This window comes from Pseudonaja textilis, chromosome 1, assembly GCF_049901715.1.
Source record: "Pseudonaja textilis isolate UNSWEBS1 chromosome 1, rPseTex1.2, whole genome shotgun sequence".
In the NCBI taxonomy this organism is placed as follows: domain Eukaryota; kingdom Metazoa; phylum Chordata; class Lepidosauria; order Squamata; family Elapidae; genus Pseudonaja; species Pseudonaja textilis.
In genome coordinates, this window is record NC_141990.1 from 263,666,218 (window position 1) to 263,694,217 (window position 28,000).

At 37.3% G+C, this 28,000-nt stretch overlaps 1 protein-coding gene and 1 non-coding gene across 5 annotated transcripts in view; both read right to left on the bottom strand.

Moving 5' to 3' along the window:
• Positions 1 to 157: 157 nt before the first annotated feature.
• Positions 158 to 28,000, bottom strand: part of CKAP5 (cytoskeleton associated protein 5) — a 72,706-nt gene continuing 44,863 nt past the window's right edge. For 2 of the 4 annotated variants that reach the window (XM_087921444.1, XM_087921445.1), the window contains exons 22-45: positions 27,322 to 27,496; positions 25,641 to 25,754; positions 24,380 to 24,508; positions 23,412 to 23,606; positions 22,522 to 22,651; positions 21,902 to 21,990; positions 20,177 to 20,302; positions 18,885 to 19,034; positions 18,321 to 18,524; positions 16,946 to 17,081; positions 15,308 to 15,501; positions 13,930 to 14,102; positions 13,663 to 13,686; positions 12,042 to 12,215; positions 11,453 to 11,573; positions 9,636 to 9,815; positions 8,599 to 8,786; positions 7,774 to 7,849; positions 7,241 to 7,429; positions 7,013 to 7,150; positions 5,622 to 5,705; positions 4,562 to 4,718; positions 3,160 to 3,314; positions 158 to 2,641 (exon numbers count right to left, since the gene is read on the bottom strand). In XM_087921444.1, coding sequence (XP_087777570.1) covers positions 2,396 to 2,641; positions 3,160 to 3,314; positions 4,562 to 4,718; positions 5,622 to 5,705; positions 7,013 to 7,150; positions 7,241 to 7,429; positions 7,774 to 7,849; positions 8,599 to 8,786; positions 9,636 to 9,815; positions 11,453 to 11,573; positions 12,042 to 12,215; positions 13,663 to 13,686; positions 13,930 to 14,102; positions 15,308 to 15,501; positions 16,946 to 17,081; positions 18,321 to 18,524; positions 18,885 to 19,034; positions 20,177 to 20,302; positions 21,902 to 21,990; positions 22,522 to 22,651; positions 23,412 to 23,606; positions 24,380 to 24,508; positions 25,641 to 25,754; positions 27,322 to 27,496 — 3,547 coding nt within the window. In that variant the 3' untranslated portion in view covers positions 158 to 2,395. The remainder of the gene's footprint in view (positions 2,642 to 3,159; positions 3,315 to 4,561; positions 4,719 to 5,621; positions 5,706 to 7,012; positions 7,151 to 7,240; positions 7,430 to 7,773; positions 7,850 to 8,598; positions 8,787 to 9,635; positions 9,816 to 11,452; positions 11,574 to 12,041; positions 12,216 to 13,662; positions 13,687 to 13,929; positions 14,103 to 15,307; positions 15,502 to 16,945; positions 17,082 to 18,320; positions 18,525 to 18,884; positions 19,035 to 20,176; positions 20,303 to 21,901; positions 21,991 to 22,521; positions 22,652 to 23,411; positions 23,607 to 24,379; positions 24,509 to 25,640; positions 25,755 to 27,321; positions 27,497 to 28,000) is intronic. The other 2 variants (XM_087921446.1, XM_087921447.1) reach the window with 1 other exon arrangement.
• On the bottom strand, positions 11,259 to 11,371 carry LOC113444696 (small nucleolar RNA SNORD67). Its single transcript, XR_003375280.1, has one exon. It is a non-coding gene; the product is annotated as a small nucleolar RNA SNORD67 (small nucleolar RNA).

Consider the following 28,000-nt stretch of genomic DNA (forward strand, 5'->3'; position numbering starts at 1 on the left):
CTACTATTCATTCAACCCAAAAAGGAAAAGTGGAAGCCAATAGTCAAACACATAGCCCACTTTGCATTAAATAGGACACATTATAGATGAGCAGAATAGAACAAAACTCCTTCTCTTCGGAGAAACTCATAGCAGCAACAATGCAATGACTTCACTATTTTTAGAGCTGTCAGTCACTTTTAATACAGCAGCAAACATTTCTCCACTTACTAAGTGAAGCTCTATAAAGACAGAAGAAGAAACTGAATATATTACATAAGCATCCATTAAGTAACAAAGTTGATAACCAAGAAATATGTTCTCTATATAGTAACTGAGAAAATGTCATTCTCTGAACCACTGGCAAAAAAATTTAGTTCTATCTTTTCTAGAAAAGATTTCATAGTTACTCCACTGAAACATTGTATCACCAAGATTCAGGAAGTTCAGAGAAACTAATGGTAAAAGGTAACATTTATTCCAATGTCCTGTAGAAACATCTCCATTAGTTCTAAGTTAAAGCTAAGAATGGTTTAAATGCTATGCAGCATTTTGGAAATCAATATTAAAATGGTATTATCAAAATGGTAAAAGCCACACTCTGTAAGGAGAAAAGGAAAGAAGCTAAGTGCATTGTTAATCAACATGGCTAATATATTTTAGCTCAAAGGCTTCACTTCCAAATATTATTTCTAATACCCGAATATTTATGTTTATCTCCAGATTCTATAAGTGAACTCTTGTATATTATTGAAAAAGTAGGGATTTGTTACTATTTCAAATAATGTACCAGAAGAAAACTATGTTAGCAAAATACATATATTTTGGCACCATTTCAAGGCCCATCATAGTGCTAGCAAATTATTATTGTGGTTTTTGAACACAAGATATTTTACCCACTTAGATAGGTGCTGATTCATTCTTCATCTGAAAAGATTGCAAATTAGAATAGGCTTCAAGGCAAGTGGAGATAATCTTCTAAGTAAGAAAATCTACATATTACAGATAATTATGCTTATTACACTAATTTTCCACCAGATTACAGATCATATATGCACCTAGTGAGCAATTATATTTTTACAGATTATTACCAAGCTTGATTGGTTGCAATATAGAACTACTGTATAGCACCAGTGCCATCAGCCAAAGCTTAACAGGCATACAGATGTAAATGAAATCTATGTCAGACATATAAGCAACTGATACTCCAGGAAGTAGAATACTGGACATATAGGAGGAACATGGAAGGTGCTAAAGAGCCTACAGAAACTCTATGTTATGACACCTGGAGGAAGAGATCTTATGAGGCAATCATGAATAAAGGAGATGTAAGTTAGCCAGATAATTTCTCACAACTCTCTAACAATTGTGCTCTGAAGTGGATGGATATTGTGACAAATAGTGTGATCTTCAATGGTCACAATATCCATTCACTTCAAAGCACAATAATTTTGGAAGTAGAGTCCCAAATATTTCAGTCATTATTACAATTTCTGGCGATATATTTCATACAAACTTGCTAGCAGCTTCTGGGATAGAAAGAGAAAATGGATTCATCACGATTATAGTAACATTGAGAAAAAACTAATTGTTTGCCCATCTTAAGTTCAGAATACTTCCACTATCTTGAGGAAATCTAATATTCAAAAAGGTTTAAAACCAGTCCTCAATTAAGATTCTAGGAAAAGATCTGGAAGATATTGTCTGAGATATAAAATGTTCTGGCTTTGGGTCAAGAGTTTTCTGTAAGCACAATATTATTAATATTAAACATTTCCTTCATCTGGAACACATTTGTACGTTAGTATCTCAGCTTCTCCTTGTTTTCCCAATGAAAGTTCATTTGCTATAGTGACTCATACACACACTCACTTAACAATTAAAATGTGGAGTCACAATAGCAATTAGGAACATGGATGAACATTTGCCATCAAGTCACTGCTGCTCCCACAGAGAGTTAATGCAAACTTTATTTACAAAAAGACACTTAAATTACTTGCTTCATGCCATGCGTCCATACAGAAACAGCTCAAGGATTATATGGAGATGTAATTCACAAAATTAAAAATGAATGCAACGAAAAGTTTCTAAAATTTAAGCGAGCTAAGATAAGACAACTTAACAAATAAAACCAAGTTTTGAGAAATTGGACTGAGCAAGAGAATTGTTTACAGCTCTGTACACGAAAACTAATACACGGACTCTCTTCTACGGTCAAGAAATGCTCACAAAGAAGCAAAATATATACAAAGATTTGTGCCACATTGACTTGGATCCTCCTCCAAGATCTGCTGTATTATACACAGAACCAGTTTGTATACATAAGGCCTGCATGAGGCCACTTAACTATGAAGACTTCTAATTTAGTCAACTAAAGATGGATAGCTCTGCAATAGCCAAACCGTCTCACGCAATTTCACTTGCGACTGCTTTTTATTCTCTCCAGTCTTTTTTTCAAGTCATCAATATTGGATGCTGTAGAAGAGGAAGTGGTACTTCCAATGCCAGCATGGGTCTGATTGGAGTCCAGATCAATGTGCTGGTATTGTTCCCGTGATTCGCGGAGCTGGGAAAGCTTACTGTGGAGCATATCTGTAGAGGATGCAACAGTGGGGACCGATGGCTTGGACAGTGTGGTGGCCAGTGATGCTCTGTCTTCTTGCTGTGAGGAGAGATTTTGAAAACTCTTATTCAAAAAAGTGCTTCTCATATTTCTACCAAATCTTTACCAAGATTGGCTCTAACAATACCACTATAACTAATCTTCTTAGGAGGTTTACTTAAGTTTTAGAAATGTAAAATATATACGTGAAATGAAAGGATGCTAAAAAATTATCCTATTCTTTATCTTCACTATGGCCAAGATCATAAACGGAATTGATATTTTCTTGCAATGTTTTTTAAAGCATGGAGTATGCAGTCTTGCTCATTATCTTCATCTATGCTGATACAATATTAAACTTATGACATACACTGAAAAAATATCACCACTAACCAAAAAGAGTGAAGTTAGATTTGTGCTATAACTCAAGGTTTATTTATTTTTTTGCAATGGTGCTTAAAGGCTGGTACATTTACCTGTTCTCCATACAAGTCCTGAAACTAGATGAAATGTTAAAAACTAAATAAACAAATTAAAACAATAAGTCAAAAACTTTCTACTCATTCTACTTTAACTACCTTTGCATTGTCAAGGCCACATCGCTGCCTGAGGATTTTTAATCTTTCCAAATAGACAGATGGCCCCACCTCTTCCCCGTTTGAATTTCCGATAGCAGAAGAAACTACATTGGTGGGAGTGGGAATACATGATACCTCCATCTGTGGAGAAACTCCTACAAAATAAAAAAAAATCACAAGCCACAAATGAGTCAAATCGAACTTCAACAAAAGATTGAAATGGGATGTTACCAAGGTTTGTATAGGAGTTGACCAGGCTGACGCTGAAGGTGGGATCAAATGCATAATCACTTGAGCCCCTTTGTGCCCACAAGAAATCTAAGTCCAGTCCACCTTGAATTCCATTGGTTTTTATCTATCACCAATTCTTGTACAGAGCTTAAGGATGCAATAAACCACAGGGGTCAAACTCGCGGCATCACGTTGCCATCACGTGATGTTTCACAGCTTTCCCATTCGCAGAGCTGGGGTGGGCATGGTTTGCCTATGACACCTCCAGCCCTTGGGCCACCCGTTTGACACCCCTGCGTTAAACCTTTATATTTATTTGAACTGCCTGAACTCCCAATTTCCTGTGCTTGACAGTTTGCATGGCATAACTGCTTATGTTATCTTTGGGTCTTATTCTGGGAATGCAAAGCTGGATCTGGTAATGCCCAGTTAGTAAAGCAGGTAGGACATTTTACTCCCTGTTTTGTGCTTTTCATGTTTACTGGACCATGTGGGATGAGTTTATAAAATGACTCTTTCCTATACAAGCACTGCCTTCTTTATAACTGAAATAAAACAGGCATGGGAAATCATCAGTCATGAGATCTCCAGTTAGATGGGGGTAAAGTAGAGAGACTTGCAAACTTGGAATTCCTTTGGGGGAGGAGGTGGCAGAAGCCATGCCTTTGCTAAAATTTCTGAAGCCTTTTATCTGCCTATTCCCAAGAGAATGTAGTCAGTCTGGTGAGATTCTTGTAAATTACACTAGCAACTACCAGCTCCGTGTCGCTTTGGTTCTTTGTGCCTGACATCTTCGTAGGACAGATCATTACAGTCTCCTCTGGCCTTCTGATATTTTTTTCTGTGTTATAGGAAGAAGAATCGTGCTGATTTTACTTTAAATATCTTTATTTTAGGTCTTTACTTTACATATCTTTCTGCTCAGAGTTAATCAACAAGTCTTACTGCTATACCATGTGTGCAACGTTCTAAATTTCTATTCATAGATATTACCTGCATAATGTGAGTATGATGGAATAGCCATTATAATTGCTTAATGTCACACCCGGCCTGTACTTTAAGAAAGTTGAGATATTACTTCTGAAATCCTCTACCTGTTCTGCTGACCCTGGAAAAATATGATAGCTTCATCAAAACAAGTGCTGTTGGCTGCAAGTTTGTATCCAATTACCTGTAGAAGAAATCCGCCCTTTGCCTTCCCTTTCCATTTCAATCAGCCGAAGACCTCGTTCTACATAGCTCTGGAAGAACTGTGAGGAGTTTTTTAGGAAGGGCTCAATATCTGCATCAGAATATTTCTTTTTATATTCATACAGCTCTGCCAGGCCCTGTTTTAAAAACAAAATGCCTCAGCTATTAAAAGTTGTACAGATAAAAATGGGCATTAGCTCTGAAGATTTAGCTGCGTTCAGTATCATGGCTCCAAGCAGAACTTCCGGTTTGCAGGGCTTCAGCGGCGGCAGGTATCTTATAATTTTTTCTTATTTTAAAATATAGTACGTAGCTTTAGAATGTACTAAGCAGAATCCGAATGAAACTTTTTTTAATCATGGCTCAGAGCTGAACATCCTATTATTTGGTCATTAGGATTTCAAATGGGTCTTTCCTGGGCCTACTTTAAAATGTCAAAGGTTGATTTACGTATTCTCTGTTCAAGTTCAACAGCTAGGCTCTAAACCTTTCCTAAAGGCTAGCCCAGATGTTTATGTGAGGTTGCAAAGCTGCCCCCACTCCAAAAAAATAAAAACCAACAAAAAAACCCTGTGCAACTGATAAGAGATATGCAAAATGCTCTATGCATAGACCACAGCCTCCATGAAAGAGTGGGATTAGGTGGTTTGCGACTGGATCTGCATACTGGTCCCAGTTATAGGCATTCCAGGTTGGAAAAGATTAGGAAAAAAATGAAGTCAGTAGCAGTGAAGAGAAGGTAAGGAAAAGAAAGAGCTGGGATGATGGGGGGGGAAAAGGATGGGTATGAACTTATTGGGTTATGCTGTACTAAAAGACAAACACAGCAGTGGCATGAGGTACAACAACAAGAGAAGGGGTATGGCTTGGCCAAGTGTTCAGCAGGGATAAGGAAGAAAAGTGTTGAGACTATTGTTCTACAAGTCCCATCTGAAAATTTGGCCAAAACCCCAAACAGTCAAGTAGGCCGAATCTTGAGAGTTTCTTCCATGTGGAGAAAAAAAGAGAACTTTTTTTTTTGTTCTAGGCATAATTCTTACCTCTTTAGTGTTTTCTTTAGAACCAATTTTTTTAAATATCTCTGCCAAAATATCATTTACTTTGGCCTTTGGTGACTTTTCATCCTATAAAAGGAATTCGGACATTAATTAACAAACCAAATGAAAAATCCAAATAATAACCAGAATGCACAAAAACAAATGAAAAAATCTAGAGGAATCAACATTTAAGGAACTGAAGCATCTTTAGAAACACAGATAGAACTCTACGAGAGGTAAGCCAGATTTACAAAACATAAATGAGGAGAAAAGCTAGGACAGCATCTTCTAATTTAAAGAAAACAAACCACTATTTTAGAAAAGAAATCAGAGAGCATTAATCTCACTTATTAACAATAGCAAACATAATGATTTCAGGCTCACTAGTAGCAGAATACTATGCTAGATAGAATTCACAAATATTATCAATACTGTACTGTACACACTACTATATAAGCAAGCTTCAAATGGTCATATATAAATATAGTGCCCTGAAGGTACAAAGCTGAGGAAAAACGAAAGTGAGCCTTCAAATGTTGCCACTTATAGACAAGTTATAGGCAGCAACAGACAAATTTGATATCTATACTGCTTTGAGAACTATGAGTGTCAATCAGAACCAGAAATTAGCCTTATAATTGTGACTACCCTAAACACAACACACTTAAGCCATCTCTCTTGAACATCACTTCATGCAAGGCTTCTCTTTCCTTGGCAAGGACAGTGCATGGATAGACAGCAATCTGTACTGTACAGATAGACCTTTACTTACAACCAGAATTGAGTCCAAAATTGTTGCTAAGTGAAATATTTGTTAAGTGAATTTTGCCCTATTTTACAACTTTTCTTGTCACTGCAGTCAGTAACACAGTTGTTAAGTGGATCTGGCTCTGCTTATAAGAAGGTTGCATAAGGTGATCACATGAACTCGGGACATTGTAACCGTCATAAATATGAGTCGGTTGCCAAGCATCCAAATTTTGATCATGTGATTGTGGGGATGCTGCAATGGCTGTAAGTGTGAAAAATGACCATAAGTCATTTTTCAAGAAAGATGTTATAAATGTTTATAAGTAAATGCATGCAAAAAGAGAAAATTGATTGTTTATAGGAAATAGGTATGTTGCCCAATTTGTACACAGCCTGAAACATGCTATTGTGCAAGAGATATTCTGTAGGTAACCAAACGTTTTGCAAAATGCCTCCCTGTGTTTCTTGACATCCTAATCCAGACACATCAGACAGCGTCTTCAGCCTTCTTATGTAATCCAGGCTAAAAGTTCAATACAGTAAAAATGATATAATTCACAAAGGTTCCAACTGTGCACTCAGAAAATTAACCAGCTTTAAGGTGACAGCCATTTTCTTTCTATTTTAAAATACAAAATACTTACTATACGGGAAGCGCCTTTTTCTGTGCCTTTATCAGATTTGCTTCCAGTTTGGTCTAGGGAGTGTTTCATCATTCTGCAGAGATGAGCTTCCAATTCAGACTCATTCTTGTTGTCTATCATTGTTAGATGATCTAAAATCTAGAAAGAAACATTACAACTTTAGAGAGAGACTCTTTTAAATATTGCTGAAAACCATTCACAGATTGGAACAAATCCATTTGGTCTTACCTTGGGTCCCTTCAGTTTGCATAATGTATGAATCAGGGTCTTCAGAGTCCGTATTGGGTATTCACTTTTACACTGCTTTAATTTCTCTTTTGGAAACACCTTCATAAAGATGTGAATGTCCAACATGATTCGGTCCAGGTTGATACTGTTGATGGTTTCAGGGAGAAGTCTTACCATTCTCCATAAGCACTTGGAGGCAGGAGAGAAACCAAAACCAGTTGCTTATCGAAAAGTATATCCTCATGCAGAATCATCAGTGACAAACTTGATGTTTTAAAAGCTTAAAATAGTCATGAACAAATATTCGTGTCTGCTCAATTATATTGGACTTAAGTTTACTGATCATTAAGACACCAACTCTTAACATAGATTTTTAAACCTATCAGGTTTATCTATTAATAACAGTATACCACACTAAGTTGTATTCATATTGTATTTTTTTCAATAGAAAATAATTAGGTCTATAATTATGACAAGTTGGCAATACATATCATTATGCCATTTCAAATTTGAAAACAAATCTACATACTCACTTTCATTACAAGTTCTGAGAACTTGGGAGAACTAGCAGTTGCTAATAGACTGTCCTGGAGTAGAACAAGCAGGGCACTAGAAGAATTAAGTGAAGTAGCATTATTTATTTGATTTATATGGCCAGCCATCTCACTGTGGTGATTCTGGCTGGCTAACATTTAAAACTCTAATACAAATAATGTAAAATTACAATACATATAACAACAATAGAATAAAAGCCATCTGCCACAAAGCAAGCAACAATCTCCTAAGTTTCATCTAAATATAATCACCGTGTCATACTTATTTTCACAAAGAATCAGCAAGTACCATGCAGAGAGGTACAATACTTAGGATTTTAATTGGGAGATTGTTCAAAATACAGCAGACTATGAACACAACATCTATCCATAACTCATGAAAGCATCCATGACATTTTCTAAGACTGTACGGCTAATGCAGAAAGGCCTCCACTGCAACCACACAATTAGAAAAACAGATATGGCTGCTTTAATTAGCTACAGGCAGCGTTTATGCTCTAAACCACTGGTGTCAAACTCGCTGTGTCACGTTGCAGTCACGTGATGTTTCACGACATTTCCCCCCTTCATGAAAGTGGGGTGGGCGTGCCCTGCACATGACGCATCCAGCCTGTAGCCAGCCAGTTTCACACCCCTGCTCTAAACCATCTCTTCTGAACTGAATTTGAAGATTGCTCAACTGAATCCAACTATAATGAGGAACAAAAGTATTTCATCAAGCACATGCTAGAATATTAGTGCTATGGCAGATGATTATACTATTTTTTTAAAAAGACTTTTTCATCTTACCATCAAGTTATTTACCTCAATATGTTAGTTTGGTCAGATTTCTCTAGAACTTTTACCACCAAGAGGTTGACAGATCTGATAACCTGCTGGCCTTCTTCTAGATCTTCAACTCTTGAATCCAGCATTAAGGTAATGAGACCATGCATCAAATCCTTCAACACTCCTGCAGAAGCCTCCCTTGCCAAGCTTTCAATCTGGAATAACTGTCAAATGAATTTGAATGTTAGATATAATTCTCTCTTCTGATGCCTCAATAATCCCTTCAGTGCCCCAATATTAGATTGGTCACTATGGGAAAACAATGTTGCATTTTGCTTGCCTTCTTAATAAGCCTTGTTTTCATAAATATATTTAGAAGTGTTGACGAGCAGAAAGAACCTGTGGGGCAGGACTGAAGAGAAGGAGATGCTTACATGCCAGCCTAAAGAAATTTAGTGGCAAGCCACAACACAATAATAAAACACAAGCCACGCCTCTTAAAGGCACATGGTTTGTACCTTAAAGCATGTTGATTTCAGATGATTGACATTGCAGCTGAAAACTGCAGCAGATTAGAACAGGGCTATAAGAACTGCATTTAGATATTTGGGAAGCTGCATTTACTCAGCCCTGAAAACAGCACTTCAAGAATTAAAAAATTAAAATATTAGTATGTGTAAAATATCTAGGTCATTTAACCCAAGCATATCAAACAAGATAAAATACTACATCGTGGCCACCGCTTTGTTAAATAAAAACCATTCATCTTCTTTTCCAAACAGTAGACAATGTATTTTTAAATTTTAATTGGGCTTCTGGGAACTAAGTTTGTGACTTTCTTTTGGTAACTCCTGAAATTCAGGAAGATGAATAAAAAACATGAAACTTGGCCTTCTATGTACCAAGCAACCAGATTCTGCATTAAGGTTACTTATGTGTAGTATACTTTACTTTTTTACATAAATGTATACCTGTTCCAGAGTAAAGTAATAAATTTTACACAAAAGAAATAACCAAATTTTGACTGTTTTTTTTGTCATTTTACAGTGGCAAAAAAAATAAAGAACTCTTACTGAAATCATGTTTCCAATGATGCAACTGTACAACTTGACGATTTCATCCTTGTCCAGTTTCTCATCAGCCATATGAGTATTATAAATGAGTCGGAGCTGCATGAACGTAGCTACTAAGAACTGGTCAATGTGGCCAGACATTGCTTCGGCTTTATCCTCTTGTCTTAGAACCTCATCAATCTATATACAGACATAATAATTATGTTTCTTCACGTAGCAGAGTATTCAAGACGTTGGCATGCATTAGCTGCAAAAACTATCACCAATCTCTCCTCTTAACTATTAGTTTTTCCCATTCTACTATTCTAATTCAATTCTCTAGGAATCCATCACTTTGTTCACAATCTTAGAATATTAGACCAAACATCAGTTTTGCAGTGCCAGCAAAAGTTAGTTATTCCTGCATTATCTATTTTAGCAAATTCTGCAGCCTTCACACTTCAAAGAACTTATCTCAAATATGCAGATTGCTACAAAAATTTAGAATTCATTTTTTCCTGCTATTGCAGTAATTGTTAGCCCTAGGGGAATGCAAGATTAAAATGTGAATTCACCCCAAGTATTCCTTTCCTTTCCATAAAGAAAGTTTTTTCCATAAACTTTCCAAAATGCTGTTTGGAACAGCTGAGAAACAGTATCTCTCCTTTTGGAGACAGCAAAGTAAAAATGATTGTTTGTATGCATGCATGCACGTATGTGTGTGTGCCTTCATTTTTTTTATAAATAATGCAAGGTAGTGAACATAGCTCATACTTCTTCTACCTTCTATTTTTCCCACAACAATCTTATGAGGTGGGTTTGGCTGAGAGAAACTGACCCAAAGTCACCCAGTCAAATTTCACGCCTAAAGTGGGACTGTATCCCACAAGTCTCCTGGTTTCTAGCCTGGTCCCCTAACTACTAGGCCAAATTGGCTCTCAAAATTAGAATAAGTTTTCTTAATAGGAGAAATAAAATTTTATCCATGAAAAGCTATTTAAGTTAAGGAGTCTTTACTGATGTGGCAGCATAGAAATATGCTTAACAAACAAACTGAATGCACCACAAAAGCCTCCTCATTTGTTTCCTCTGGCTTGCACTATTCCGTCAGAAGCCAGGTCCATGCCAGCCCATTCCTCCCCCCCAGCTCCCCCCTCCCCAAATGCTTCCTGGAACAAAAGGGGCCTCAGCTGGCAAATGAGGACTCTGCTTCAAAGTTAAGTAGACTGAAATCCAAGTAGTGGAGAAACAGGAATTTGATTTAAAGCCCAGTAAAAGTTAAATAAATGTTGTCTTATTAGATAATACAAAGAGTTAAGGTATCCTTGCATGCCTCTTGGCATCAAAATGAAAGTCAGTGAATTATCTAGATAGAAGGTGACAACATTCTATGTTCTTGCACTTGAACGTAAGATCTTTTTCTTTACAAGATGTGGTGCCTGCAATCAGTTTGGCTGGCTTCAAAAAGGTTTGGATCGATTCACGGAAGTCATGGGGTTTAATAGTTATTAGTCTTGTTGGCAACTGTATAGCTGGGAAATGGGCTTCCTTGTGAAGTTGCTGACCACTGTGAGAATAGAATGCTGGACTAGGTAGGCCAGAGGTCTACTCCATGAAGGCACCACTTATGTTCCTTTTGAGAACTGCGAGTCAGATGGCCCCTGTGCACTTAGTTATGTCATCAAGACCTATTTCAGGGTGGTGCAAGTGTCACCTGACACTCAGCTCCACCAAATGTGCAACTCATCACTCTCGCAAATAATTTATTGATCTGTTAAACAGTAGCTGATGATCGTTAGGAGACTATGTTGCTGCCATCTACAAGGAACACCACTTACCTGGGCAAGAGCTTGGATACTAGTATTGATATCCCCACTGGCTACCTGGGAGATAACAAAGTTGATCGTAGAAGCAGTATTGCTGTGCATGTCATCGAAGTGTGGGGAGACAGCACGGACCCTGGGTGGAGGAAAGATTTTGCAATTACTGGAAGATAAACCTTTCCACACTACTTCCAAAATAACACTTGAAAATTTTGCAGAGCCTTAGCTAACAGTAATTCTCCTTGTCTCATCTCATCTCTATTTTGTTCCTCTCCTTTTTCCTTCTACCTTTTCCTATCTCTATTCTATGGGTAGGGTATTTTTTGTGTGTGTTTTGCATTGCTGCTAGAAGAAAGGAGAGGAACATGTATGTCTCTGTCTCTGTATGAGACAGCGGCTGGTATATGCAGATAAATCAATGTATTTCATAAATGGAATGCTCTATTAAATTTAACTATAGTTACATCAATTAGTATTGACTTCCTTTTGCTCAGATCTTTTCTTTTATGGCCTTGGATAGAACCTTCATATATGAGAAAGAAGAACATTATACCTATAATATGCACATACTGGGTCAAAACAAACAAAATTCCCCCACACTTACTTAGGTTCAGGAATCAAGACTGGCTCAAAGATGTCATCCAGTTTGTGCTGAACAAGTGCTGGCATTTCACATCGCACTGTGCCATTATCATTTTCTATTTCATCAAGATCCAGCTGAAATTCCCGAGGGACTGTATGCATTGCCTCTGAATGGCCACTCAAGTTACGTGCTTGGCTATAAAAATCAAGCAACACATTTTCCTTATTATTTCAGGAAGCATGCTGTCCTCCCAACAGAAGTGACATTCTGAAATCATCATAAGCTACAGATGGAAAACATCCTTTTCTATATTATCTGGGACTTCGATGTAGAGAGTCCAACTTTACATCAAAGAAATCTCCCTGGTTTCCCAACATTCTCTACAGTTCATAAAGAAATTGGGAAGGAGCTCCCATTACTGCTCAGTTTTTGGAGCGCTTAAGGAAGCGAAACAACAAATAATGGCTTGCTATTCCAAGGTAACAAAATGTGTTGTCCCCTAATGATTATGTTTAATTACAGGAACAAAACAACAAACAAACCTGCAGATAGTCCTTGACTTACAACCATTAAGTGATACCAGAATCTCCTTTGTTAAGGAAGGCAGTTTCTAAGTGTGCCGTGCCCAATTTTACAACCTGTTTTGCCACAGCTGTTAGGGCAAATCATGGGCAGTTGTGAAATGAATAGTGTGGCTGTTAAGCAAAGTCAGCTTCCCCCTCTTGATTTTGCTCGTCAGAAGCAGGTTGAGAAGGCTGCAAACGGTGATCACATGACCCAGGGATGCTGCAACGATTGTAAATAAATGCTGGCTCCAAGTGCCCAAATTTTGATCACATGACTACGGAGATTCGGTTGTAAGTGCAAAACTGGCTGTAAGTCATCTTTTTCGGTACCGTTATACCTTTGAACAGACACTAAACAAATGGTTGTAGGTTGAGGATTTCCTGCAGTAGTTTTTATAGCTTTTGCATTAACCAAGCAAAGCAGGGGTTATCAGCCATGACACTAACTATTGGAAATCTGTACTCTCTTTAAAAACTTGTTAAGATTTCCCTTTCCCTTTTATATCTTACAGTAAAATATATGCACCACCACAAATGTTAAAGATAGAACAAGAAAGTATGGTTTCATCCAAATGAATCTAGTTTGTATTCATATATGGAGAAGGCACTACGTTAGGTTGCCTTTCTTAGTGACCACTGTTTCTGAATCCAGAATATTCCCAGCTGAGTTTTATACTCTTAATTACAACTTGCCATTTGTCTTATTTTATTAGGGATTTCCTACTAGAGGATTCTAGAACAACGGCATAAGGTATACCAAGAGGCATTCTAGAAGGGGTCCAAGAATCACATATTAAACAGAGATGGGGATCTTAATTTCACATGGGATGGTATCCAATGCCACCTGAAGGATGCCTGCTTGTGTAGAAGTACCTCCCTTAACTTTTTTACCCAAAAGATGGCACTCAACACTATTTCTCATATCCAACATCAGTTTTTCCTAGAACCGCAAGTTTTAAGAAGCTTTATTATAATATGTGGAACTTCTTCTAAAGGGTATTTAATAACTAATGATTGGGGGAAAAGACAGAAATCGTACGAGCTCTGCTACCAAGGATTTAGTGGTAAGTACTTACATCCTATAAGTGCGATACATAATTCTGTCCATGGAGAAGCAGTGAAAAAAGGCACAATACCATTTAGAAAGCATTCAAGACATGACAAAACAGATGAAGAAAGGTTCAAACATTTTGCTTTGCAATTTTTTTTTTTTTTTGCAATCTGTGTCTCATGCATGCAGCAATGGTAAAAACAAAAGACAAACACAAGGCAACAACAAGCTATGTTTTAGCACACACTGTGAAAATGTTGCACACTGTTAGCAATTTCTCCACATAACATACTTGAGTTTGGAAGACATGTCTTCAGCTGCTCCCTTCCGCAGCATGTTTGCGCTGGCATTGGCATTTTGCACACGCTGGGGTTTTTCATCTACCTGCCTTGATGAAGCAGCATTTGGTCTCTTAGCCGATCGTTTTATTCGTTCCTCCAGCATACTCATGTCCTTCTCAGAAAGCTGTACAAGAAGAAAAACTAATGTCATGAAAGATTTGCCTCTAAAAATGCTCCAAAGCTTCATAATTTCTGAAAAAAATAATTAACATGCAATTTACCTCCCAATACTGGTACTTAGCAATTATTCTTTTTGCCCCTTTATAAGTAAAGTATAAATGTTTCCCAAACACCTCTAAACATGAAAATAAGCAAAGGCAGAGTCTCTCATTTATTTATTATTCATCAATTTCTCTCCCCAATGGGTGTAAGCTATAAACTCTCTCATATGAAAAATAAATTGAGATTGGTGTTTGAAAGAAACTATGGGGCACTACAAATATAATTCTCACAAATGTTAACCCATTTTGTTGACACAAGCTGCCATGTAGGTAAATTCTGGATGCTTCTATTATTTTCCTACTCCCGATCTAGGAAAGTGACTTGAGAAATAGTAAGACCCAAAGCAGCAATTGACTTAACTTACAATTTCCCTAATAGCTAACATCTTGCAAGAGGAATATCAGATTTCATGACCAAGTGCAGAGATGTCCTCGAAACTGAATAACATTAATTTGTCATATTATATTTTCAAAATGAGAATATGAAAGTAGCTGTAGGATGTATCAATACATTTTAAAACTCAAAGCATTGAAGATAAAAAAAATATAAGATAAAATCATCATTAAAATACAGGTGTTCTCCAATTTTGCAGGGCCTCTACCTCGTAACGTTTCGTGTAAGACTGACCTTTCTTACCATTTTGATGCCAGAAATTCAGAAATCTGCTCTAAATAATACAATATAAGTAAAATTAAATTGGAATTTTGACAAAAGCAGTGGTTCTGAAATGTGAGAAAAATAATTCGAGGTAAGGTACTATTTTGGAAGTAGGTGGTACTTGATATCACCTGAGTTCTTTACTTTGAAATATCTTGATAGGCTACCTGAATGTGGATGGTGAAACTCTCAGAAAGATTTTTTTCCATGTTACTGTTATTGCAGATTTAAGAATAAATGCTTATTTATTTACCATCTTACAATTCATTGACACCTGAATGATGCATTAGTCAACAACTAAATAGTGTAAAGTACAATTTATTTGTTCTTGAAAATCAATATTCAGTCAGCTATACGATGCAGGTGTGTTGTAACTTTGTACCGCTTAAACTGAATCATCCAATGCACTGTAAGGATTTAATTTTTCCCCCTTTATTCCTGTTTACTTACATTTCCAATTAGCTTGAACACCTGGTCCCCATGCACGTTATAAACAGTAACAATGGTATTAAGTGCAGCATTTCTGACTGTGTTGTCCCTGTCACCAATGTGAATTGCAATTTCCTTTAAGGCTTTGCCTGGAGTTGGCTGACACACATTCATGCCATATGATTCAATTAGGCATCCCAGCTCTTCCAAGCACTCTAGGGAATAACAAAAGAAGATATAAACAAAACCTAAACGCAACCACACTTCTTATTAAAGTGAACTGTTATTCTAGGCAAGGTAAAAATTCTTCTTTATGATTAAGTCTCTATGATGAAAATGGGGACCCACTCTAAAACAATGTATGAAATAGCGACATTTGCCCCTTAACCATTCACATTTATTGTCAGTAGCCTGAACAGGCATTAAAAATAATTTTTATAATATGAACATAATTATTACTATTTTTAAAAATCATATCCTTCCTATCTCATTGTTTCCTATGCCACCCCCACTTTAAGGAATTGCGACATCTTTGTGGGTATGGTAACTAGGCCATTAACTAAAAGGCTCATATTGCTCCCTTTGGAAATAATTATGTAGAGTGATTGCATATATAAATGTATATCCCCAATCCCTTACTAGGCTGAAAACAATTACCTACCCCTGCATACACCAACGCATCTGCTGTATTTCATGCATCCAATGCAGAAATGTGACAAATCAGTACTTTAAGTGTGACCTGCCCGTTCCATTATTTTCATGACTGTAATAAGATATTGTGATCTATACCAGAGGTCACCAACTTTTTGGATCTCAGGGACCACTAACTGGTTCTGTGGGCGTGGCCTAATTTGTGGGTGTGGCTTGGTCATGTGACTGGCTGGGCATGGCTTGTATGTAAATATTATAAAAATTTATATAAATATTGAACTTTTTATATAAAAAAGAGCAACTTTTACTCAAAAGCAGGCAGACTCTACAGGCAGATTGAGTTGCTCACAGAATCACAGATTCATTCAGAGATCTCTTATCTGCCATCAGCTAGCTCAGTCTGTCACATAAAATTTGCTAGCAAGCAAACTCACAAAATTAACTCTCAATACACCATGTATGTAAAAAAAAAATTAATTAAAAAAGAGCAACTTTTACCCAAAATCAGGCAAAGCAGGCAGGCAGATTGAGTTGCTCACAGAATTATTCAGTGATCTATCTATCTGCCATCGGCTAGCTCAGTATGTCACATAAAATTTGCTTGCTGTGAGCGTGCACTGAATAACAGAACCTTCAGTCCTAAGGGAGGTTGGGCTGTGCTTAAAAGCAGAGCCAAAGATCTAAAGACTAGCTAGAAAGCAAGAAATCCAACCATTTCCTGCTCCCTAGGTAATCTAAATCTCCCGACATAGCAGAACAGCTGATAGTCGGAAAAAGGAAAAATAGCAATTTAGCAGACAAGTTTGCCAGGTAAGGAGTGAGTGGGCAGGGAGGGTTCCTGTGGGCCACGTGGGTGGCGCAACCTTGTGTTTCTGCACAGCCTGGATTAATTGCTTTGGGGGAGTGCTCTGGAGGCGAGATTTCTCTGCATCCCACCAAAATTTTCTTGCGCCCCACCAGTGGGCCGTAGCCCACCAGTTGGCAACCGCTGATCTATACATGTCCCACCTGCCCGCTGTTTTGAGTTTTTTGATTTTGTTCCATCCATGATAAATGTGAACATTTTGCTGGCTGGATAGACAAGGCACATCCTGTTCAGAATGGCACGTACATCCCTTCGAATAACATCTTTGGGTTCCCCAACCTAAAATCAGAGAAGATATTTGGATATTTAGAAAAACTGGAAGCATAATCAATATTCTTAATATTCACATCCAAAAATTTCAGAGAATCACAGGCATGCCTAAATTTTCAGATATTTTCACTCTGACATTTTAAGTAGTGACAAATACACTGGAGCAAACATGAGAGCATTTAACCTTGAGCATAATAACATATTGGAAAATGCTATCCTGATTATTGTTCTCAGTTGCTCTGAGAGTTTTGTAAATTAGAATCTTTGCAAGTATAGCAGCAGAAACAGATACAAAATCTCATGGGTCATTATAGTGAACAAGAGATACTTGTTCTCTAATGAACTGAAAAAATTCTGTAAGGTATTTGCTCAACAATTCTCTGGTGAATTTTTGCAGTGATATTAAAAACATTGCTCTCTCACACACACTGTAACAACTTTATCATGTATTGCAATTAATTTAGTTGTTAAAGATCATAATTTCTAATTGATGTATTTGGTATTTTTTTTTGCTAATAGACATCATTCTACTACCATTAAGAATGCAAGTATTTTATTCAAAACTGCTCTCATATTTTTATTAACACTAAAGGTGCTTTTTCAGGAGGCAAAAAAGCACCTTTGAGACAACCATGACCTAGATGATCTCTTGACTACAGGTAACAACAACTAGCTCATCTTGGCTGATCTCATCAAATTTAACTTTTTATTGATTTTATTGTAATGTTTCCGATTTTTGTAAGCTGCACAGTCATTCAGAATGGCAAGTTTAATAAATTATCAACATCATCAAAACTAATCCCAGATATGAAGGCTGGAATACAGTTAATGGAATTCCCTAGGTTACTGACCATATTCACATTTTTTTTTAAATCATAGAAAATATGAAAATTTGCTACCTCTTGCATCAAACTTTCCCGAATTTGCCTAATATAAAGTATTGACTGAAATTTTAATGATATTGAGTATTCTTCTACACTAATTTAGATCGGGCATTCTACAATTGAAGCATATTGTCACCTATGCTTATTCAGGAATGGGAAGGATCCTGAGGAGAAAGCCCAACTAAGATCTGATGATTTGCTCCATTCATCATTATTCTCAATATTGTCACAGAGGCAGCTCTAATTTCACAATTTGCTTTTTGTTATATTTTGTGAGCAACAATATCTAGGTTCTTTTTTTTCATTCTATCCATTCTAAGAGGTCAAGACACACCAAGTATGCAGCTTTTTAAATTCTGGATACCTTCAAGGTAAGATAGGGAATGAAAGAAGTGGCTTCATTTTCAGTCAGGTGGTATTCTTCTTGATTCAACATGATAAACAGCAGCTTAAGATACTCCAGAGTTTTCATTAGAACACTTGTATTGGTGTCAAAGAACCTCAGAGTGATCCACTTCAAAATCAGATCTAAACAGCTGATAACTCCATCTTTTTCACTCTCCAAGTGCTTGAAAGGAAAAAAAAATCAAGGTGAAGTTTTGCAAAAAAAAGTGTTTTCTTTTACAATAAAATAAACCAAGAAATTGTATTTCAATTAAATTATGCCATGGCTTTTCTAGTAGCAAAGGGATCAAAGATAATTGTTTTGTACATGCATAATTGCTACTTGCATCAGCTACTCTGCTATTTCATTTTGTTTCAAATGCTCATATTCAGTGCCTTGATAGAGGCCAATACTAATTACACTGTTCTTATGAGAATATAGGCTCTAAATTGAATAGGATATTTCCAAAAGTTGCATGCTCTAGGAAAAGTTATACCAGTGCTCTTATTGTTTTATCAACTGTCAGAAGTCAATGCTCCTCACCTCAACCATTACACTAAGTGCTCTGTTGTGGCGTTGAAAATCTGTATGAAACATCTCATCTTGTAACCACTTGGCAACACAGCTAGACATCTGAGTCTTCAATTGCTCAATGTATTCATCACGAGGAGTAGTAAAATTCCATTTCAAAACCTGAGGGAAGATGGGAACACGGTCTTCTTAAAAATTAAACCTGTAACTTAACCTACTTGTAACTTAAATTTTACTTAATTAGTCTGTAAATTGTAAGTGGCATGTACATACATCACATGTACGTGTGTAGGTTTTTTTCCTTATTTACTGAGACTACATTATTGAGCTACAGGTAATTTATAAGTAACACTGATCTTCTTAACATAACAAAAGAAATTCATATTTACAAAAGAAACATTTTTGCTTATATGGATTATTACTTGACTTGTAACTTTCACTTTTCTCCTTTCACTAAGTCTAGTTAGTTAAACCTCAAGCAAGTACTTCCTACCCATCCCACTTTTGACAGTCATGAAGAAGATACCAGAAACAATTGATTATTTTAACCAAAGGATAATTTATTCTTGTATCTGAATAGGAACAAGTCTACAAAAAAAATTTAAGGGTTAATGCTTCCACCTTGGCCTCTAGTTAACTTGTGTCAACTAGATCTCTTATTGGAAATGTGTTAGGTTATCTCACAAACAACACTTTAGTGAGCTTTCATGGCTGAAGTGAATCTAATCTTGAGTCTTTGTATTTTAATATATCAGAACTGTATTATAACATAGATGCTTAGGTGCATACACATACAGTCAGTGATTTGAGGCTTGTTTCTGGCTATTCGTTCTGTGCAGTATTTCTCAAACTTAGTGATTCTAAGTTATGTTGATCTCAACTCATGCCGGCTGGTGAAATTTTAGCAATCTTCCCATTAAAAAAAATACAATAAAATATTTTTGTTATTGTAGAAACATTCCCTAATACTGAATGAGGAGACACCTCCCCACTGAACTTTTCCAAAAGAATGCACTTGTTTTAAGCTCAGTAACTCAAAACAAACTTGGCAGATTTTGTAGACTAGGCTTAACAAAAAAGAATAACAGAACAACTTCTAATTTTGTATGCTTGTCCACTGAACTGTTAATAACATTGATAAGTACAATAGAGCAGAATATGCATCTGTACAATTAAGTGAATAAATGACTTGATCTCCACATGTCTTTCTATCGGGGGATTTCCAGTGTTAAAGTAAATGTAGTTTATAATAGAAATTCATGTCTAATACAGCCCAGAAATCAGACGCTGAGCATTTCTCTCACCTTTAATCCTTTCTCATCTTTCATTCTTTGCTCTTTTCCATTTGGGACTAAAATAAAAACTGGGCCAGACCTGTCATCATCATCCTTCAAGTTGGATTTGCTTGGAACCTTTTTCCCCTGTATGCCCTAAGACACAAAACAATAGTAAGTTCATTTCCCTGTAACCAAGCTCCTACGGTCTAGTTTTAAACCACCTTCCATTCTGCACCTCTAGGCTAATCTCACTGAAGTCAATAGGAATGCCTTTATTTAGAACGAATCTATCCCATCAGCATGCAAGGCAAGTATTTCCCCTACACAGAAGTTTGTGTTAGAATGTGCACTGAAGACCTCAAGTACCTATTTAGCAGAGTAGAGACAAAGGCCATAACAATGTTTAGTGCAGCAAGTAGATAAAGGTCAGTGTACCAGCCACTCTTCTGTGGTACCCGCTTATTACCTGTTTGATAACTTTGTTCTTTGTCAGATTACTATTGCCTTTGGTGAGGCCTGAATTTGCATCAGAATGCTGAAACAAGTCATAGAATACCCTGTAGTTAATAGTATTGACCACATAAACACTTTTAAAACTTTTTTTTTTACTTCTGCATAAATATGAGTATAGAGCATAAGCGCTGTGTTCCTATTTACTGACCATGTGTGAAATATTACAGATCTAAGATCACTGGCATGTAAATCATACTGAGGAAGGAATGAGTTAAAGAGACCAGTCAGGCCACCAAATTTCCTCTTAGTGAAGGCCATGAGGCTCAGACTCCAATTGCCATGAGTGTTTCACAAGGATTATTTCATTAACCCGAGGTCTGCAACATGAAGCGTGATTCATACACTGACACAAAAATCTCTAGTGAGTCAAAAATGAAAAAAAAAATTGAGTAGTGTTACAATATACCATGGAATAAAAATTTCTTAAATAAAGCTTTACTATGAAGTAGAATGAGCTGCAAAATAAGAGCTGTGATGTGATCATATCATTCTGCCCCATAGCTGAAAGTACTTTTCATAACCAGGGCTCTATCTGATTTTATTTCTGGATTGATATGCAATACTGCATCTAGCCTGGTATCATCCAGGAAAGCTATCCCACCAAAGATTGCTGTCCAAATCCTGCTGTTCATTTTCTATCAATAGACGATAGAAATATGAGGGAGAGGGGCAGTTCAAAAATGTGCTAGGTAGGCAGGCAGGCAGGCAGGCAGATGGATAAGACAACTAGATAGATAGATTAGACCAGGGTGTCCAACCTTGGCAACTTTAAGACTTGTGGACTTCAACTCCCAGAATTCCTCAGCCAGCAAAGCTGGCTGAGGAATTCTGGGAGTTGAAGTCCACAAGTCTTAAAGTTGCCAAGGTTGGACACCCCTGGATTAGACAGACAGACAATTTCCTTTTGTTTTCTTTCCTTGCCTAGAAGGTCCTTGGCACATCCTTCTTTGCCAAGTAAGGAGAGGTTGCTTGTCTGTTTGTGGTCCTTGCCACTCATTGCCTGACAGAGAGGACTAAGTCCTACTTCTCTTCCTCAAGCAGCCATCCAGCCTGTCTTCCATAGCAAAGTCTCATTTCATCACTGGCCCTGTCTGGATAGATAGGCATTGCCTCAGAAGCAATGCCTGCCAGAATATGAATGAGGGCAGGAATTCTTGGGACAAGTACTACCCCAAAGTGAGAAATCTCCTAGCAATGACTGCAAAGCCAAGTAAACCAGGACCCACTGTTGTCATTTACCTTGGTTTTAGGGGCGCTTCCTCCCGTTTTGGCCTTTTTGGCATCAGGTTTAGTCTCCATTGTGCTAGATAAATAATCTTCATTGGAACCTAAGGAATAATTTGTTAGTTTGCACTATATAGGCTTGGGATCAAAACTACCAGCCCACCCCTCCCTTCTGCCAGTTTACAAAACATACTATAATTCTCAACATGTACTTTAAACTGAGGGTCCCCAATCTGTGGGCCACATCCCACTAGGGGGCCATGAGGGGATTGCAACCAAGCTATGGAAACGGCCGATAACTGCACATGCATCCTCATTTGCACTAACAGTGGGCGAGCCGTGCACTCCAATTGCGTGAGTGGCAGGTGCGCACACACAATGCTCATGCAAATGGAACCGCGTGCATACGTGCTGGCCATTCGCATGGAACCATCCCCTAAATAAAAGTTTATTTAGTGACTGAAATTACAATGGAATTGAAAAAAATGACTTGTGACTGTTTTTTACACTTATGACTGCTGTAGCATCCCCATGGTCATGTGATCAAAATTCAGATGCTTGGCAACTGACTTATATTTACGATGACTGCAGTGTTTTAATCTTTCTCTCAAACAGGACAACTGTAGAAAGATTACCTGATGTAGCTTGAGATTTGGCTGGAGCTGCTCCCGCTGCTCTAGATGTCTTACTTGGTGGAGCAGGTTTGGCAGGCATATTAGCTTTAGCTTTTTCAAGCATGGCCAGTACTTGATCTTTCGAAGTTGGCTACAGGAAAAAAAAAAGAGTGCTTAAGTATCCACATTTAAGCCACTTGATCAAATGACTACAAGCCAAACTCTCTTTTCCTTTACAGATCTTTAAATAGAAATTAATTTTTGGAAACGGTTCCCAGCTTGTCAGTGCACAGTACAAAGGAATGGTGGCAACCTACAGCAGAAATGGGCAACCCATGGACTATGGGTTGTTTCCCACCACCCTGATACCACGCTGCAGTGAATTATGTAGCAAAATGACTATTTTTGATACCATTTTTACCTCTCCAACCTTATGAAATATATTAGAACTATTTTTAAAAATGGTTCAAAGTCATGTTACCAAAGTTCTGCCATATCATAACAGATGGCCTAAAGACTTCCAGAGTTGCAGCCCAATTGCTCAAAAACTCCCATCCCAAATTACCCAAGTTTATATAGCTAAGAGCCCATATGCGGATATTTTAGATTTCCTAGACTCGATTTCTAAATTCCAATAATTAAAACTATTTTGGAAGTCTTTTACTTCCCAGAAACTAATTCATGCTATTACTTGCATGTCTATATACCATCTGTCCTTGCCACTATTTATACTTCCATTAGCTGTTTTGACTCTGCTCCCTCCAAATTTTTTGTATTATGTTTTTTTAATTTAAGATACTCTCTTTGGCCACCCAATTCAATTTCAATGACTCCGAGTGGCTTACAAAAATTAAGATTCCATATAATGAACCTAGTGACAACGATCAGTCAATTTATTAGTGTTTTGGTACCTTCAATTTGCCAGTGGCTTTGGCCATCTTCTCAAAACCCAGATGCATCATAAAAAATGGAAGAGCATCCTGTGCCTTTTTACGGACATCTCCATTTCGATCCTCCAGGCAGGAGTACAGGTGAGGTACACATAAAACTAAGTCTGATGGGACAGTTCGGAGAGTGGGCAACTTTTCAGCAAGCCAACCTAAAAGCTAAAGTTAGAAAAGATTATTAGAAAGGAACACACTGTATTCTAAGTAAAGATTATACAAATTTGCATATGAATAATTAAAACTGGTGGCATTTTGGGTCAACAGTCAATGAAACTGGTATATTAAAAAGTAGATATCCACTAATCTACTAATAATTGATTCGGAAAATAAAACAAGTGAAAGGGAGCAACAGCTGACTAACAAGACACCACAGAGAGCAGGCCACTAGGGAGAACAAATAGAAGCAATATGTTGTTTCCCTTCTCTCTTCTTTTTTGGTAGAATAAAACACTTTTTAGGAGAGGAATCTTATAAAAGTTTTGAAACAGACAATGAGGAGAAACCTGTAGATAAAGATTTGATACATTCCTGGCCAGTTAATGCTATCTCTCTAAGCAAATGGATGCAGAAACTGATTCAATATACTTCTCCCGACAACAAAACACCTTATTATAATCACCTTTTATGCCTTGGATTCTCTTTTAGAATGTTAATAACATACTGTGAAGTTTTTCACTAATCTGTTCAAAACCACCTGTCACAAGGGGTGCAATTAGCCACAAAACACTCACTTACCAATGTCTTCATTTTTTTCCCTGCTCTTCTCAGAACTATTTCTACCCAGAGGAGAACTGCTACATTTTGGACTGCGAACAGATGAGTTGAAGCATAGTATATTGTGCACGGACTGCTTTGCACATCTCTACTGAATTGACACTTCTTCCAAGATAATAGTACAAAAGGAAACCGACTGCATTGACTAAAATCCTCACCTCTTGCCTTAGAAAAGGATTCTCTTTCTTGAGTTCTTCTGACAAATCCTCCCCTTCTAACCACTCTTTCATGCCCGTCTGTTCGGTCCAGGCATTTACTGTTGCTAATGATGCTGCCCGTACGTTGCTCTGGAAAGGAGAAGGAAAATAAGATATAATATATACATGCACAAATACACAAACTTATGTATATTCCAGAAAATTGAAAGTCAACTAGATAAGGTTCTTGCATCTGTCCATCTATCATTTATATTCATTATTGTGAAACAATCAAGTGTTTAACACTTTTAAAGAGAGGATAATCTTCCACTGAATCTCTGAGGTGCTAATTTAATGCAACACAAGAAATGCATGTGTTAAAGTTCAAGAAGGTGCATACTCTCAGGAAACAGATCTTTCGAACCACTTACCCCAGAAATAGGATGGGCAGTAATTTAGATGCAAATCCAAAGACTTATTCATATTTATTCTATCTGCATTTTGCTATTTTTAATTGGAAAGTTATTTACATTCCTTCAGTTTTCTACTAAGACCCCAATAAGATGTAACAATGACCACACCTTATTACCAATTTTTGAAGCTAGGACATTAACACCACATAACGAAAACTTGCCTCTAGAAATGGTAAAAGCTCCAACACTGGAAGTTTTTAAGAAGAGATTGGATAATCATTTGTCTGAAATAGTATAGGGTTTTCTGCCTAAGCAGGGGGTTGGACAGGGGTCTCCTACTTGGCCACTTTAAGACTTGCGGACTTCAACTCCCAGAATTCAATCTGGATAATCCCCAGCGCTTCTGGTTGAGGAATTCTGGGAGTTGAAGTCCACAAGTCTTAAAAGCGGCCAAGGTTGGAGACCCCTGGACTAGAAGATCTCCAAGGTCTCTTCCAACTATTATTCTAATCTAATCTGTTATTCTAATCTATATGGGCAACTTTCATCTTCAGCAGAATTAACTTTTATTCGGCCTATTTTATCACTCAGTAACAAATAAATTTAACAGAAGGCGTACTAATATTAGATGATAAAACATTCAGAATAAAGGAATTGGGAAGGAATTTCTCAAGTCAAGCCCTTAAATTCAAGATTTCCAAGAGAGTACATAGACAGCACATTTCTGTCAGATGTCCATCCGGTGTCCGGTTTTCTTCAAATTCAACTTTCTCAATGAGAAACTAAAACTGTCAAATGCAGAGCTTGGAATGTATATTGTGGATAATATAATCTCAAAGAGTACCATCAGAATAATACACCAATCTTACCTTACTGTCTCCAAGAATTGTGAGGATAGGAATTCCCAAATTTTTCACATGTTGCTTTATATTTGGGCCCATAGCAGTGGCCAGTTGCTGAAGGATGGTCAGTGTTTGTTGTACCTGAGTGGAAGGCAAAAGAGTGTGAATGTGCCTGTCTTAAGAGCTTTCAATTTGTTAAAAAACAAAACAACAGTATCATTTCACAGGATTTGAAGGGTTTTTTTGTAGCTTGAAGAACGAGATCTTAAACAGAGATAATTCTACCTTAACCCAATCAAATGTAATAAGCTGCCACAACCACTTCGAACTATAGAACTTGGAGAAAATGTGGTAAATTCACATAGGTAGATGCTACATTCAACAGCTGTTCAAAACAGGTGAGCAAAACTTTTTGCAATCTCTGGCTTCCTCTGTAGTTAGCATATCAAGATTTCTTTAGTAAGTATAGGTAGTCCTTGACTTAGGACCACAATCAAGCCAAGAATTATGGCCCTAAGTCATTGCAATCATTAAGCAAGATACCTACATGATTGTCTTGCTTAATAACCACAATTACAGGTTTTCCTCTTGCAGTTGTTAGGTGACTGTTTGGTTGTTAAGCAGAGTCTGGTGTGCCTCAGTGAGTGGGTCTCCCAGGGCCCCTCTATCCAGAGGCATCCCTTGCAAAGCTTCCCATTTTATTTGAGATTGCAAATGGTGACTGCCTGCAGAGTGGCCCACGGTGGCCCCAGCAGGAAGGCCATGCATAATGTCACCTGGGCACCCTTGGAAAGGTGCTCTTTGGAAGAGGTAAGTGGAACAAGGCATGACAGGGTGGGGGAGGTTCAAGGGTATATGGGACTCAGTATATCGGTAGGAAGCAGGCCAAAGCTTGTGTGAACCCAGTCTGGTTGGAAGTAGATCCAGCAGGGCAAAATGGAGAAAGATAGGAAGGTAGGGATAGTTGTAGTGTCCTCGTGGTCAGTTGTAAGGGCAAGAGGTTTGCCAAGCACCTGAATTCTGATTATGTGACCGCAGAGTGCTATAGCAACTGTAATTTCAAGTACAGGTCATAAGTCCCTTTGTTCAGCACTGTCGTAATTTTGAACAATTGCTGAATTGAATGATTGTAAGTCAAGGACTACCTGTAAGGAAAAAATACTGGTGCAGTATTCCACATAAGGTTATGTATTTCTTTTAAAATACCTCCAAAATTCCCAATCAAGGACAAAAACTCCCTTATAAAGAAAATCTGCAGTATCCTTGTGGCCTCTTTGCCTGCTGTAATCTAATTCCAATTTGATTTCAATCACAAGATTTTGATTCTCTATGCTAGCCTTTCATGAAAAACAGAAACATCATTAAGAGGAAGTTACACAATCTCCCCAGCTGTGCTTTGGTATATGTGCTACAAATAGATTAAACAAAGCATAACTGTGTTCTTCTGCATACTATAGGAGAATGCATTTCCTTTACAGTAACCTCTCTGATGTTCATTGAATACAGCAGGGCCATTTTCCCCACAAGAATGAGATGCATCAACAGACAAGCTAGCAACTGTAAAAATATTTTATTACATAAAATAAATTAAATGGCAGTAATGCTTAGTGACATTTTTGTTTCATTTCTGTTTATAAGATCTAAATTAAGCTGGCATATTAAGGATGGAGGATGACTGTAACAAATTTGTTACTCATTTTAAGCATACCAGGATTTTATTGGAATCATTGAGACGACTCTTCAAGGCAGGTGCAAGTTCACCTATATTTGGCTGTATGAATTTGGCTTCATTGATGATGTTGGTTACTTCATCCAGACCCTCCTTTCGGATTTTCCAGTTTTTATCACCAATCTTAGATATTAGCTCAGATGTGATCTTATCACTGTAAAGAAAGACAAAACAAAATAAAACAAAAAAAGCCAACAGCTCATCATCAATTTTCTTTAAACAAGGAGCAAACTATAAGCATCTTAAGCAGTAATAACCAAGACAGAAAAAGCAAATTATAAAAATATGTTACAGATGAACAGAGAGTTTGCATACCTATACATGGAGAAATTGTCCTTAACATACCTAATCTATAAAGCACAAGTTGCTGTCTACCTTTTAAAGTGCTGTGGTGATGCCCTCTCAGGGCTCCATGTTTGTCAGTGATTTATCAGGCAGCAAAAGCAATTCTCATACAAGTCCTCCAGCTGACAAGTTTTCTCCCCGTTTCCTTATAGTTGACACTGATAAGCTTTTAATACCAGATTAGTATGTATTTATTGGTTAAATCTGTGCTATTCTGCCTTGTGTTCTGCTGTTATCGTCTTACGATATTTCAAGATGTTCTACAATTTTAAATGCATGTTATATTTCAGAAGATTTAGCTATAATTGTTTTT